This window comes from Capsella rubella, unplaced genomic scaffold (genome assembly GCF_000375325.1).
Source record: "Capsella rubella cultivar Monte Gargano unplaced genomic scaffold, Caprub1_0 scaffold_3, whole genome shotgun sequence".
Taxonomy (NCBI): Eukaryota; Viridiplantae; Streptophyta; class Magnoliopsida; order Brassicales; family Brassicaceae; genus Capsella; species Capsella rubella.
The window spans coordinates 789,733-805,135 of NW_006238921.1; the positions used below are offsets into that span (position 1 = coordinate 789,733).

General features: G+C 37.7%; 3 protein-coding genes across 4 annotated transcripts; all 3 read right to left on the bottom strand.

Moving 5' to 3' along the window:
* Window positions 1-123: 123 nt before the first annotated feature.
* Window positions 124-7,459, bottom strand: LOC17890589 (endoribonuclease Dicer homolog 2). Of its 2 annotated transcripts, XM_023785757.1 has the most exons (23): window positions 7,373-7,459; window positions 7,031-7,125; window positions 6,746-6,923; window positions 6,437-6,550; window positions 5,975-6,109; window positions 5,750-5,834; window positions 5,581-5,642; window positions 5,098-5,238; window positions 4,820-4,948; window positions 4,605-4,734; window positions 4,417-4,513; window positions 4,039-4,234; window positions 3,797-3,957; window positions 3,492-3,707; window positions 3,169-3,395; window positions 2,825-3,096; window positions 2,312-2,739; window positions 2,115-2,218; window positions 1,851-2,032; window positions 1,549-1,758; window positions 993-1,403; window positions 630-908; window positions 124-540 (listed from the first exon to the last, which is right to left on the bottom strand). In XM_023785757.1, exons 2-23 carry the CDS (start codon window positions 7,114-7,116, stop codon window positions 196-198), a joined length of 4,188 nt encoding a protein of 1,395 aa, XP_023641525.1. In that variant the 5' UTR covers window positions 7,117-7,125; window positions 7,373-7,459; the 3' UTR covers window positions 124-195. The 2 variants fall into 2 exon arrangements, with proteins under 2 accessions (XP_023641525.1, XP_006300010.2); XM_006299948.2 differs by lacking the exon at window positions 7,373-7,459 and having other exon boundaries at window positions 7,031-7,276.
* A 187-nt stretch (window positions 7,460-7,646) lies between these two features.
* Window positions 7,647-10,801, bottom strand: LOC17892218 (putative metallophosphoesterase At3g03305). Its single transcript, XM_006296536.2, has 4 exons — window positions 10,393-10,801; window positions 9,853-10,094; window positions 8,130-9,689; window positions 7,647-8,032 (listed from the first exon to the last, which is right to left on the bottom strand). The coding sequence occupies exons 1-4, from the start codon at window positions 10,700-10,702 to the stop codon at window positions 7,916-7,918; spliced, it is 2,229 nt and encodes a 742-aa protein (XP_006296598.1). The 5' UTR covers window positions 10,703-10,801; the 3' UTR covers window positions 7,647-7,915.
* Window positions 10,802-12,017: 1,216 nt separating this feature from the next.
* Window positions 12,018-15,075, bottom strand: LOC17891537 (phospholipase A(1) LCAT3). Its single transcript, XM_006297604.2, has 11 exons — window positions 14,751-15,075; window positions 14,443-14,534; window positions 14,030-14,157; window positions 13,808-13,943; window positions 13,651-13,702; window positions 13,467-13,567; window positions 13,152-13,334; window positions 12,892-13,049; window positions 12,679-12,733; window positions 12,454-12,507; window positions 12,018-12,346 (listed from the first exon to the last, which is right to left on the bottom strand). Exons 1-11 carry the CDS (start codon window positions 14,968-14,970, stop codon window positions 12,179-12,181), a joined length of 1,347 nt encoding a protein of 448 aa, XP_006297666.1. The 5' UTR covers window positions 14,971-15,075; the 3' UTR covers window positions 12,018-12,178.
* Between the last annotated feature and the right edge of the window lie 328 nt (window positions 15,076-15,403).

Sequence of the window (15,403 nt, forward strand, 5' to 3'; positions counted from 1 at the left end):
GTTAATTATTAAGTTATAATGGAGAAAACAATAAAAACATCAAATTCTAATCAAGAATAATAGATGAGTTCCCTGGGAGAATAATATTAATATTATGATCAATCCAATAAAAATTTAATCAAAAAATAATAATGAAGATAATTATTAATAGCCAATAAAGTCTACTCTAGTTCAGTTCCACCAGAGACAAATAGTTTAGGAGACAAGACACTCTGTAAGTGAATTCAAGACTTCTTTGTAAGCCAATTTCTTGGCCATTTTCTTATCAGAGGCCTTTGCTGTGTGAGCAAAACTCATTCCCTTAGCTTTCACCTCAACCACGAAATAAGCTTCACCATTTTTGAAACCTTGAACTTTACTCAACTCGAACTGCTCTCTCTGGCATAATTCTGTCAACTCTCTCACAGGATGCAACTTGACAGTCTCTGGAGTTATCAGACAACCTAAAAGTGGTTTAATGCTCGCAAACACTACATCCTTGTTGTAACCTGAGTCAACAAATATCGCACCTGCTAAAGATTCTATCACATCTCCAAGCACCTGACAACGGCAATGACGACAGTGAGACAAATAGAATGAGACGTTAAAGGACATGTTTTACGATGTGTGGTTAGATTAAAATGTGTTACCTTAGGAAAAGATATATCGGATTCCCAACCAAAAGTGGATTGCAAAGACGACCGTTCAAACTCACTGACTGTTCTAGAGATGTGTTTGTGGAGATCATGAGAGGCGTGCAGGATGTGTTTGTGCAGGTTTGCTTTCACCGCCACTTGAGCATAACAATCATTGTTAACAGAAGCTGATCGCATGTCCGTTAGCAGTCCAGGAGACAGACTAGGAAATTTGTCATAAAGATGTTTGGTTATGAGATAATCCAATACTGAGTCACCGAGGAACTCCAACCGCTGCAGTAGAGTCAAATTAGTATTAGTCAAAACGCCAAAAGAATATAAAGCAGATGATTAAATTTAATCAAGAAGCGACCGGACCTGATAGCATCTTGGAATTTCAGGAATCATGTACGAGCCATGAGTCAATGCTTCAACTAGAAGAGACTTGTCCTCGAATTTGTATTTCAACAACGACTCAATATAACCTACATTCACAAGCTTCTCTGCTTGTATCAGGGACTCTCTTTCGATCTTCGTAGTTGTGAAATCGATCTTTATACCCACCCAATTCATGAATACCAAAGCTGCAAGTTCACCTCCTTCGCTGAGATATGCTCCAATTAGAGCTTCTACAACATCCGCCACACACTTGCGTTTCAAATTCCTTATACTAGCAACGTATACGTTTCCAGACTCAGGTAGGGTATCATTATTAAGAGTATAAGCTGCAGATGCTTGACCAGGAACCATCCATCCCTTAGGTTCAAAACACTCATTGCGGATAAATCCCTGTATTCAAAGAAGATAATTTTACATTTTAACACTTGCTATATGAAATCATTTGATAGTCTAACCAGCTGAAAATTAAAAAATTCCACGCACTGGGTGTAACAATCCTGAGGTTTGGGAGTAGGTAAGCCTGAACAGTATTTACCTGAAGTTTCTGCTGACATCCAAATTTGCAGAGCATGACATTTGAAATCATTCCATCTTTCTTCGTACTTAGAAGACCCTCATGGTGAGAATGACAGTGTTGGAATAGTTGCTGACATACAGCATATTTCAGAAAAGAGTCACCAAGAGTTTCTAGTGATTCCAGGTGAAACTGATCTTGACACTTCTTTGTCGTTATAGCTTCCAGAACCTGTAGTCACAAGTGAACCAAAATCACTTGGTGAAAGAACAAAATGAAAACCCATACAATATGTGTATCAGCTTGGAAATCCCAAGTTCTACCTTGATGGTTGGAATATTGACTTTTAAGATGCTCTTCTTCAAGTTGTATGCTATAAGCAAAGATTCAATGCGTTGCATAACAGATGGGATGAAAGTATATGAATAGATCATATCGACTGATATTGGGGACAAAAGAATATGACATAGTTCAGGAGGTAGTTCAATAAACTCTCTGTCATGCTCTGCAGTAAAAAGAATATATTAGGGAAAAAGAATTTAACACAACATGATGAACTGAATCAAAAGACTGGTTAAAGATTAGACCTTTCTCCTTTTTCTTCTTGGTCATGTGGATATGATTGTGCAGCGTGAAAATGTGTCTTCCATTCAGAAGGGGTTCATCCACAAAATTTAACTGAATCCCATGCCTGCAACAAGATTATAGAATTCAGCATCTGAAAATAGAATAAAAGGAGCAACAACTATATTAACATATTGGATTTTCTAAACATTATATGTACCGTTTCTCATAGTACTCTATATAAGTCTGATCTCCGGTATTTCTCTTCATCAATAACGAATTCACGTTTAGTTTGTTGAGAACACCGTTTGTGCAGTAGACGTATCCATTATGTGGTGTGTAAACCAATGCATTTTGTAGGACACAGGTACACAACAAGCCATCTTTTGTATGTAGCATGCGAGAAGCACCGCTGGTAGAGCAATGTATGTGTTTCTCCAGAGCTTTATTAAAAGTTAGATTCACAGATCTGATCACCGCCCAATCAATAAGAGATGTTTCATGCGAATAAGTGGATGGAACTAGTAGATAATCAAGTGCTACTCCATCTCTGAGATGCAATCCATCCAATGCCTCCATCAAATTTTCCACACTGTGATCTAACAGAACTCGGAAAAGAGTTATTTGAAATCTTCTACACATAAGGACCTGAAAAGAAGAAATACATAGACTGCTCAATTTGGAGTTTACAAATAAGAAATGATATTCACGAATAAAAATAAAGATAAAATACCTCCTCTTGTGTAAGGTGAAACGCTCCCACATAGCTCAGTGTCACAGCTATTGTACCCTTATGATCTTCCAACTGGAAGCCTGTGTTCCCAATGTCATCTTCAAGCTCAACTCTAGTGCCCAGCAAAACATCATTTAGATGAATTTTTCTTGGAGAGTTTGGCTCCATTCTTATTAAGTAGAAGTGGTATGTTGTCTGCGGCTGTGCTGAAAACTGGGAGACTAGCTCTGGAGGGAAGTAACATGGCTGTTCTGTGTTGTAGTGAATTTTCTCTGCAAACTCATACCTTATTAAATGAGAGATTTATTATACAGCCCAAAATTACATGAAATTCAAAAGATTACCGAGTTTTTGTGCAACAGTTTCCGCCACAACCATGTCAGGCACAAGATGATCACTTAGCGCTCCGACTTTGTACAGTTGAATGCAAGCTTCTAGACAGGCAGTTTGTTTTAACACTTTACCATTTGCATGACCTTTAACTTCTTTTACTGGGCAGCTCTTAGGAAGGTAAAGGGTGTAACTCCCCTGATCCTTGTTTAGCTCGAACCTAGGAGCTGGTTTGAAGTACCTTTTCAAAAAAAGAAACAAAGATCATAAAGGAAATATAAAGAAGCAAAATTTTGAATAAAGGAAAAATAACTGATCAAGCTGGTATTAGACTTACTCATCTGATGGAAGCCTTGAGCAGTAATGATATATTAAGCTGACGCTTGAGCTAAGAGTTACAGTTGCTCCAGTACTTTCGACACGGAAGGATGGCTCGTCTGAATCATCTGGAAGAGGTGGACAGGGAACAAGAGAATGATGCAAAGACTCTTCACGCATTCTTTTCCCACCAGAAAGATATCTCTTCAACCGAGATTGAGTTGATAGATCTCCGCTGCCGGTGGCAATTAGTGAAAAAGAAATTAGATTTTGTAAAACATGGAGCTGTAAACTCTATGAAGTCCAGCCATAAATGTAGCAGACCTTTCCACCATCATCAAATAATCTGAATTTTGCATTCTAGCACGCCCACGAGACTGTATGAAACTGCAAATGTTGGATACAGGGTCAAATCTGATAACCAGATTGCAACTTTGAACATCTAGACCCTCCTCTAGAATAGATGTAGCTACAATGATGTTTACCTACGAATAAGAACACATTACTCAGAACTAAAGATAACAGTAATCAGATAATTACAAAAGTTCACAGGAATTTGACCATACCAAGCCTCTCCGGAAGTCTTCCACAATTTCATTTTGCTTCTTCCGAGTTTGATTCTGCAGACCAGAATTATTGCCTGCAACGTACTTGGTTTTCCAGTTATTACAGTTTGGAAGAATCTCAGCCAAAAGGGATTCCAGAACAATGGCTGTTATCACCCTATCCACAAAAATAATGCACCGTATGTTCTCCAAGGAGCTGTATCAATAAAATTCAGACAAACAGAATCGGAAAACAATACAGGATTGTAAAAAACAACATTGTACTCCAATATGTTTTAATTATAGCAATGTCAAACATTCGAGGATTTTCATTTCAGATTGTCAAATCGAACTCCAGTATTATAAGCAGAAACCAAAAAGTGTGCAAGCGAATCAAACCTATAACCAATAAGAGTCTCAACAAGGCAGAGTGTTTTTGATGTTAGGAGACCTGCCTCCACATTTCCTTTTATGTTAGCAACACTCCAATTAAGACCTATTTACATAACAAAAGTACCAAAAAGGTGAGAAAATTTTAGAAATGTATGAATCTTCAAAAACAAAATGTTAGCAAAATAAAGAACTACCATGGGGTATGTGAGCTAAAAACGCCTGTAAAGCATCAGAACAGAATTTTTTCACCAAAGTCACACTAGACATATCAAGTTCGCCCCACAGGAAAAAGTCATTCTGACTGGCTGACAATGACTGAGCAGCCTGTCGTAAAAACATAAATATTACAATACTCATTACTTTGTATTGTAATCTAAAACCTTAAAAACAGCACCACGAACCAAATTACCTTCTGCGCCAGCAAAATTCCGAGATCATCCAAACAATATGTTAGAGTTGACCCGATTTTCGACAGTCTCTTCTCTATAGAACCAACAGTAGAGGATTTAAGATCCAAGGTTGCAAGGGATAAGCGATGCTGGAAATTAAGATTGATACAAGAATGAGAGGCGAATATGAGCTACGTTCATAAAAAATTTTAAAAAAAATCATTCTACGATTTTGTTATTCAGAACCCAAAAAAAGTCTCACCACTCGCATACAAATTTTAACCAGTAGTTCACGTACCTTAATTGTTAGTTTTTTAAGCTTCTCTACCAAGCTTGCTCGTTCAGGACTTGGTACTTCCGTGCGCTGGTAAAACTTAAAGCTTGGTGTAGAGAAGGGGACAAACCCAGCCAGCACAGACTCATTCTCACAGGTATAGACCTTTATCAATCAAACAAATGAGTTATTATGATGGAGTAAGCAAGATAAAACTATTTCCTTTCCAAATCATTTTGATGGAGTAAGCAAGACTCATTCTCATCAGATACTAATGATGTATGTAGGATCGAAATATAAACGAGCAACAAATCATTTTGCAATGACAATAGTAAATATACCAAACAAAAACTCAATTTTTATTTTTAAGTAAGGGTTGCTAGTTTTAACGGCACCTTATACATACTAGAACCAACAAATATTTCAGTATCTATAACTCAAAATCATATACATATAAATGGAGAGACAATACCAAAAATTTAAGATAAGATAAAGAAAAGAAGAAACCTTGGAATTCATTAGAGTTTCGAGTTCATGAATCTTTTTCCAGTAGCTATCCAGATTTTCACCTTAGTTGAGAGAAATCAGACAGAAGAAAAACCAAACTTGAAAAAACAAAATACAAAAGAAATCATAAAGTGTATAAATCCAATCGAGAAAGATAAATGCATATTACCCTTTGTTTTCACAAGGGATGCAGTCATCCCAAATATCCGTGGAAGATCGGGAGTTCCAGAATTTAACTCCTTGTGATAGAACTCCTGCATAAAAAAGGAGCTATGTTGTCAAAAGGTGCAAAACTACATCGTAAACTAGTTCTTTAAAATATTAATTTCCTATGTTTTAATGAGATTTCATTCAGGTCTGAGTACTCGAGCTAAGAGTATCTTTTGGTGCTCACCCTCATGATACAAGCATAGGGGTGCTTTCCCCTAGCATGATGACACTCATCAACTATTAGAACCTTGATCATGCTGAAGTTCAAAAAACTATGCCTCAATGCGTCGAGCAAAATAGCAGGGGTCATCACCAGAACCTGCACTTGTGAAACCAAGGAAGATAAAAAAAAATAGAGTGAACACTTAAAACTCCAAAACGTTTTGAAAGTTTGGGCCTATATGGATGTGCATCCAGAGCAAGCATGAAACCTAAGTAGTGCCATTCAGCAGAAATTAGCTTCAGATAGTAGGAAACACACAAGTTCAATATGGCAACATTCATATATATGTCTGAGACAGCCAATATGAGATTGAGCAAAAACATATGAACAGCAGACTCATGAAACGGCGAGCAATGTAGCTAAAAATAGTATGACTGAAAAAAATGAGAGAGAATGTAAGTGGTGAAAATAAGAAAAGGAGACCTCATATTTATCGACTTGTTGTTGCCATGTGGAAGAGCTCCAAAAGTCAACCCCCATATCTCCCCAATACATACCGACTTGAAGATCAGTATGCATCTTCAGGGCTTCTGCTTGCTGTGAAAAAACACGTAAGCAAAAAGGTCTGAAAAAATTCTGTACATGTCTGTCTCACACTAACAATGGAGAAAGTAATTTAAGGTCTCTAAAATTGGAAAAGCAGCAAGACATAATACAAATAGTACATAAGAAGGAGATAACATTCTAAATATAAACTATTAAGAGTTAGTAAAAAAAAAGACATAGAGATACCTGAGTGACAAGAACAACTTGAGGAACCAAGAAGACACTGAAACAGGGTGAAGGCTTGCGAAAAAGGTAGGCGTAGCTACGAAGAAGCATAATGGCAACAAGGGTCTTGCCAGAACCAGTCTCCAAGAAGACAATGGTGTTCTGATTGATAGCTTTCTCAAGAGCCTCAACCTGATAACTGGTGATAAAATAGAGCAGAAGATGTAAAGACTTTTCTCTGAGCAAAGCAAAACAAAGACTGTTTTTTTTTGTAAAGAAAAGACATAGTACGAGGTAAATCCAAACCTTCTTGCAAATTGGAGAGGAGAGGCAGAGACTTGATCAACGGTCTCAGTGTCCATCTCACCAGCATCCATGGTCAACTGTAACATAGACTGAGACTGATAGACAGTATAACAAAACCTAATTTAGCAACAATTATCACAGCTCCTCACTAGTTGAGTAAGAAAGAGCAATAACGCAAGAGCAAATAAGAAGAAATCGCAGAATATTTGTTTGCGATATCTTCTTCACAAGGGTCGGATAAAATCAAAATAAAAAACAAGGGAGAAAACCTCGAATGGGATGATACAAACAAAGCAGGAAAAAGTAGCTTCAGGTACAGTCACTGACGGAGAGAAAACTTACCGAGGAAGAAGAGGAAAGGTATCTCAGGAAGACGAGTGATCAAAGGGATTAGCGACTTGATTTATTATTAAGAAACTGCGGTTTTCGAAATATTATTTTTTTGAGCAAAAAAAACTTGAAAATTGTTGAAGAAGAATTAAATGAAGTATTTATTTATTACTACGGGAAATGACTGGTTTGCGTTATCAATTATGATGCGATAAGTGACACACGCTTTCGAAGTTTCGCTGACGTCATTCCTCATTTATAGTATTTTTTACCGGATACAGAATAATTTGTGAAAATATGTCTTCCTTTTTACATTATTGGTGGAGAAAATGGAGAAAGGATTCTGAATGCCAAATTACATTTTTAATGAAAATTCTATACTACTACTTTGCTTAAAACCTGACTCTCAAATTCCAACTTCAGTTTTTCCCAATTGTAATCTATAATAGTGTCCAACTCTATCAAACAACACATTAGAAAAGGCAAAAAAAATCCCTAAAATAATCAAATCAAACATAACACACCAAAACTTCCACATAGCCTTCTTTTCAAGTCTCATGGAACTTTATGGGTTTTGCAGATAACATATAGTAGCAACAATGGAACTACAAGGCTGTAACCTGGATAATGAACCACGTTCATCTCATAAGCTCTAGCTAGAGCCCAGCAGTTCTGTAATGACAAGTTCAAACAAACCATACTTTCATAAGCCCAGGTTTTTGCCAATGCAAGACATAAATAAATGAGTTATTATACAAGTAGGTAGTACCTTGAAATGCTTCCAATATAGAGCCAATGAAGCCAGCAAGATCGATTTTCGAAACAGTCTTCTGTTAGAGAACAGCAGCGACCGGCGTTGTGATCTCTTCTTCCTTCCCCAGTCATGGTCATCCTCTTTCTTGCCAGAGATGGTTCGAATGTGATCTTTGTACATTTCTCTCTCAGCAACCAGACAACACACAACCAAGACACTGGGGACAACAACAAAGACCACATGTGGTATCACCAGAACCATTACGTCAGGTTGTCCAACGTATTCATGTTTCCTATCTGCACCTGAGCTTGTGACCACCCATCCCATAATAGTCATGTATGTTCTGTTTCCGGAATCAGTAAACACTTCACCAGAGAACCAAGGGAAGAATATGAGATAGAACAAGTATGCCATGTAACCGAACCAAACTACAGGCATTCTGCAGAGGTCTTGGAGAATCCACAGTACAAGTGTAATTGGTCCCTTCTTCGCAATGAACTTCTTCAGAGTGTACTGCTTCTTGAAAACAATGATAATGCATTTGGGGACAAGAAATACGAGTAACAAACTATATAGAGCAGACCAAAGAATCGGGTAATATAATGCCGCCCATTGGCAGCCCATGACACGAAACTCATGCCATGTCCATGAAACTTTAGAGCTTAGACCATTGATAGAAAATGGTCGCATTTCTGATAAAGTTAATCTGCCTCTGATGTCAGTAACTTCTATTTGCAGCCAAAATCTATCAGGTAAGGGATCTTCAAAGGCTTTATAATTCCATGGAAGGGAAAAGAATGTTGCCCCGGAAGAAGTGTCACCTCCATGTTTTCTCATTGGAGCTTCCATGACCAGATTGTCAAATCCAGGGCTCGAGTCATAAACTCTTGCTACGACTTCCACAACCAGGGAATGAGAAAACACAATGGCTCTTATTGTGTCATAGGATGATGAGATCATATGTTGGCATTCATATTTGTGACGTGCAAAGGATGTTGACATAAAACGTGAATCTAATGGAAAGGTCGGTAATATGATAGTCTTCTGGGATTTTGACTTGAAGTCAAGATCAACATATGAAACATGACCCCTATCAATGGCCATGATCCGCATTGCCCTGCTTTTTCTCCAGTCACCCATCTCCCATTCCCAGAACTCTGCAGCTGGCAAGGCTCCAAAGGAGCAGTTGGAAGTACTTTCAGCACTACTCTGCCTCATATTCAGCTGAAACAAGTCATTATCTGATAAACTGATACCACCAGAGTAATGATGTCTTTTCAGATTCTTGCCAAACTTTGAGTGTAGATGGCCACACAAATATGCTGAGATGGAGTGCTTCAGAAAAACATCTTTAAGGCTCTTTTGAGAATGTGACTGCGCTGTGAATGACAACGGGAAATGCCCAAATGATATTTTTGCCACAGGTTTTGCTGATTGGTTATCCCATTGCGATAGGTGTGAGTCAAGTGAGCTCAAAAGCTCATCAGTTGGATGCCCAAAGAGATTTGTCGGGCCACGCAAACCAATATGCATTGTGGTGTCAACACCAACAAACAGATGTTTACGTTCGCTAGTCTGTATAAAAAAACACAGAACCGTTAGCACAATGTAATAGATAACCTTTCGTCTCAAATAAAAATCAGTCCTTCACCAACCCAAACTTAAACAATCAATGATCTCAACCAAAATAAATCAAGAATTTAACAATAGATCAAGCTGGGAGAGCGTAACCACCGACCTCAACAGTTATGGTGTTGACATTTTCTTTCCTTCCCATCTGTCCGTTGATGCTATACTTGGAGAAGAAATCAGCAGATGAACTAACAGCCGGAACACCAAAGTTGTCATGGTTACCCCTAAGATCATAGAATATGCTCTTATTCAGTCCACTTCTTTTGACAACATCTTGCATCACACTCTCGTATTCTAACCACTCATCTTCATTTAGCTTCATTGTTAACATGTCTTTGCTTTTCCCATCTGATTAATCAAATTAGGAACAAACATCAAACAGCTATATCTAGTACAGATGAGAATCTATAAGTATCGGACATAGCAATATCTAACCACAAACAGTTCCCAAAGCTAAATTTTCAATTTTTTTGGGGAAAATCGAACTCGAATTAATCAAAGCTTCAGACTTGCATATAAGAAGCATAGGTGAAACCTAAGAACCCAGAAACAAACATCATCAAACGAGCCGTAGCAACGAAAGATTCACAAATTAGAAGAAATAGGGGTAAAACAAGTAGGTGAGTCACACGAGAGAGATATAAACCTGTGAGATCACCGGTGATTAGGACGAGAGAAGGGTTGATAAGAGACAGAGCAGGACCCACGATGTTTTTGAAATCAATGGCTCTTTCGGGATGATGAACACTGAAATGGAGATCGGACAGCTGAACAACCCAAATCAAGTCTTGCCCAGTTCTCGCTTCAATCACTCTTCTTCCAGATTCGTCAATCGAACCAGAGACTCTCGTACTACTAAACGAGATAAGGAGAAGAAGAAGAATCGTAAACGAGATTCTTCTCCGATGAGAAGATGCTTTGCTTCTGAGCTCATCGTCGTCGCCGATCGATTCCATCAGCTCTGTTTATCGCGAATCAGTAGCATTTGCAGCTGAATCTCTCAAATTTCCCAACTGCAATGCTCCAACCCCAAAAAAAAAAGTCTACATTTTTATTATTTTCTTAATTCGTCGTTTCTTTGCCTTTGTTTTCTTTATTACTAATTAGATGTTTAATTAAATTTTATTTTCTTTCTTCTTTGGAACTATTACGAAAGAATGGTAATATAATAAGACCACCAATAATGGTGGCCGGCCTAAAAGCTATCTAACAAACGCAAGAAACAAAGTCATTTTGCATGTTCAGGCAAAGAATTAAGAGGACTTGGGGGTAGAACATATGTGGTTCAATTTGTTCTTGGCAGGATGACTCTGGACAATGTTGTTCTCAGAAAAATCAGTTGGTGAAACAAAAAAAAGGCCATATGATTAATGCATGCATGATTCCATTAGCAGTGTTTTGTTTTGTAATGAGGGTAAAACAAAGGTCATTTGAACCTAAAGAAGTGAAATTACATCAGCATAGGAGTGTATAACATAATAAGCAGCCAAGCTTCATAATTTTTTCAATTTACATAAAGAAGCAAAGTAAGGCAATTCCTTAATTTATTATGCCTGGTAAGCGAAACTAGTCTACAATAGAATGGACCGGATAACAACAACAACAAAAACCTAGAATTTTGGAAAAAACCACATCCTTTTAGCATTGTCCCTCAAACGAGACCAAATCGCATCCCCTAGACGACCAGACCACATCTTATCTCTTAGATCGGCGATTACCACAGACTCCCCTAAAGTCTCCCTCAAATGCTGAAGAACAGAAACACTTACGAAATGATATGATGAAGAAAGCTATAGGGTACCACCACCAAGTAATCAAAAACTGGCATTAAACTAATTAAAAAAAGAAGGAATATATGTATACCTTTTGCGCCTCCTCCTCTGTCTTAGCTAATAGCTACCGAATCGCCAATTAGAAGAGGACCTATAGTTACATCACAATATGAAAAGTCAAGTTTGTTGAGGTGTCGTACGTCGAGGCAAAAAGATTGCCAAAATTAATTAAACACTCTCTATATAGTATATCACTTCATGACTCATGACCACCAAATTAATACCATACGTACCCATTAAGCCATATCCCACATACACACCGAAAAGTTTCTTTCCTACAATCATGCTCAGCAACACACAAAACAAAATATCAATAAACCAATGATCCATCCACTCGATCGATCGATTGCACTCATTTCAGGCAATGATGAAGAGAAATTTCTGCCACATCTCCCTACCTGCGCAACGACGACGGGTCTCATTTTGTAGTACCGAAAAATAATGTAATATGAATTCCATATGCTTTCTGTTTACGATTCCATGCACAAACATGTCATAACTTACAATAGCATAATATTTTACAATCATCACACTTTGATAATAATTAAGAAGTTCGGTTTATTATTAAATTATTCAAACAAGATCTTTTAATAATTGTAACTAGGCTTTGGAATCAACAACTTTGCGAATCCTTAAATGTTTCCTTCTAGCCTTCTTAGGCTCTACTCCTAACCATCGTTGGATCAGCTCAAATACTCTTTTATCACGGAGAAGCCCACGATGGCTACCGGAGATTCCTACGCTCGCAACTGCTTCAAACTGAGCAGCCTGCAAAAATGGTTAGAAGAAACGTATGGGTTTTGTTAAACAAGTGACAACAGAACCAGTAACAGACCAAAAGCGACAACTCAGAGATGAACAAGAAAGTATCTTACTGCAGCTGATTCAGCAGGTACAGTTCCATCTCCATCTACATATGTATACTCTGGCTGAAACAAGATTCAAAGATGCAGAGACTTTCAAATCAAACATTAAAGTAGAGTAACTGAACGAATGCTAAAAGGTAACAAATCAAAGGCGGGATAGAGAACCGCAAGTTTCCAAAAAAATTTTTTACAAGGAACCTAACCATTCTACTCAAGAAGAGTCATTTCACTCACCATAGTTTGACATATTTCAGACAAATCTTCAATCGGAGAAGTCTCTGTGCCATAACTGCAACAGAAAAAACAAAATACATCTTTTTAATGTGGTGAAACAGTCAGAATCGACCGAGAAATTTAGTTTTGATGATTCAAGAAAATACTCCTTATAAACCAACCAACAAAAAGTGCCTCAGGCAATAGAGACACTATGATAGTTCTGGTGCATACCAAACATCGAAGGGTGTATCAAGTGACACTCCATATATGTTATAGAAGGAAACTCCATCAGGAAGTTGCGTTTTGTTTAGAATTTCTCTTGTACTAGCAGCCCAGTCGAGGATAGCAAAGTTAAAGGGCAAAGCTATGTTATTCCCACCGTAGCTTAGCTAAAATAAATAACTTAGATGTTTAAGTATATCTACAGTGACCAAATAACATCTTAAGCCAATCCAAACGAAAAACAAAAGCTGAGTGCGTAAGTTTGATACCTCGTTATTTTTCAGTGCATCGTCGAATAGATCAATACTCTCGATTAGGCCAAAAGATTCCAGTTCTACAGAAGTATCATCGTCGTTTTCAGATTTCTTACGCCAAACTCGAATCTCTGGCTGCTTTTTCCACTTAAAATCTGGATTTCCCATCATCTCATATATCGATGGGCATTCAACCAACTAAAACCAAAAATAAAAACAAACAGATTCATCAGTCTAAAATAAGACTTTCATGGACCAGAAAAATTTAAATGCTTTGGTGTAACACAAAAAATTCTATGCCAGAACCCGAAAACTTTGAGGGTTTATTACCAGTTGGTGCATCGTCCACCGTGACACAAAAAAGAAACTTTCTAACCCTTCCACAAATTGTACTCCAGTCAAAAGTGAATCATTGATGCACCCTGGTGCTCCTGTTAACAAAATTTAAAGTCATCTCCAATGAAAACGGATATTTCTTCAATGAACAACTTTCCAAAGACATAATTGGTTTCACCTTGGAAAGGTGTTGCAATTGTGATCCATTTATTTACATACTTAGAAAAGGCCTGTCAACAAGAAAAACGGAGACTTCGTAATCCTGTTTGAATAGATGAAACTCTAAATATCAGCTAGAATCTGTCGAAGATCATACTAGTTGGTGATTATAATACCTCTGGATGAAGATACATGAAACATGAAACCATAAGTCCTCCCATTGAATGGGATATGATAGTGACTTTTCGGCCCCCTGAACATTTATATGCAGTTTCCAGTTTCTTCTTCAGACCTCGTATAAGTAGATCGATCCTGCAAGAATGATATAAGCAAAAAATATCTAAAAAAATCTCCGGAACTACAAAATCAGGTGACAGCAGTAAAGATTCCAAAATCACCTATTGCTTTGCCGGAAATCGTAACCATATCCGAATAATGTAGTCCCCTTCTTATAACCGCAACCAACCAGCATTTCTATCATATCGTGAAAGTGATAAACCTCCGTCAAGTGAAAAAGCTTTACAAACTGGAAAAGCAAAGATTGAGATATCAGATATAACATGAAAACAAGCCAACTCCATATTTAGTAAATATGAAACGACCGCAACAAAGAAGTAAGGTTAAGCAAAAAAACAAAACAATTTCCAGCAAAACAGACACTGAGGTTAGACATCAAGAACGAACAGCTAACTAGATACAAATATTGTTGCACATAAAACTTCTCTTGCTCACTCCTAAACCTTAAGAACTACATAGAAGTAGCCAATGCACCGAGTAACAAGAATTATAAGGAATGAAAGACCGATCTTACCCAGGAGGGATCTAGAATATCAATTGCATAGAGTCCATGGTCATCATCAGGAACCACGATTTCAATATTGTCATCCAACGGCTCTGTATAACCTGCCAAAAAAACACAAATTTAATATCTGATTCATAATAACTCACTTTGCTTAAACTCATAAGATGAACTGGTACTCTAAAGTTCATGACTTCAAACGGAATCTAAAGTTCGAAACCAGCTCTCCTAACAAGCTCATATAAAGCCTACTATTAGAAAAGTATAAAGCAAGACTCAAAATTTACAAGGAAACCTCTGCAAAAAGAGAGTTGATTTACCAGTTTTGGGATTATAGAGAGACCAGAGGCTCTGCTTAAAGGCAAGGTTGGCCAAAAATATCCGAACCCAAACCCGGATTGCAGACTTTGAATCCTTCTTCTTAGAATGCAGAATCGAGCCTCCGATACCAGAAACTAGAAGCACGGGATCACGATCCGCTACGTCACCGGCGTTTTCATCGTCGTTGGTTCCCCAACACGGACACGGAATCCAGTCCATCAAACCGGGTCAAAGTTCGGGTCTTTGGGTAGACCCGAGAATATACAAATCGGATCTTTCTACAGAGGTCAGGAGAACAATGGTAAGTGGGGCTTATCAGAGGTATATTTAGTCAGTCATCATGGTGGATTTCTGAGAATATGCCATGTGTGACTGTGAGTCACTCTCTGTCTCTCTCTACGCGAAAGCTTCACGTGCTCCTCACGTGTCACTTTCTAGTAACCTTCCAAACGACAACGTTTTAAATCAAGGTCAAGGTCTTATACAAGCAATTTCGAATTTTAGTTAGAACATCTTGTAATATTTACAAAATTTAGGGTATTTACACGAAATTTTTCTTGTGTCTATTTATGCTGATTTTGTAAATATTACACGATACGGACAAAATAAAGGTTCGCGTGTCACTCTTTCGTACTTTACAAATCGGGACAAC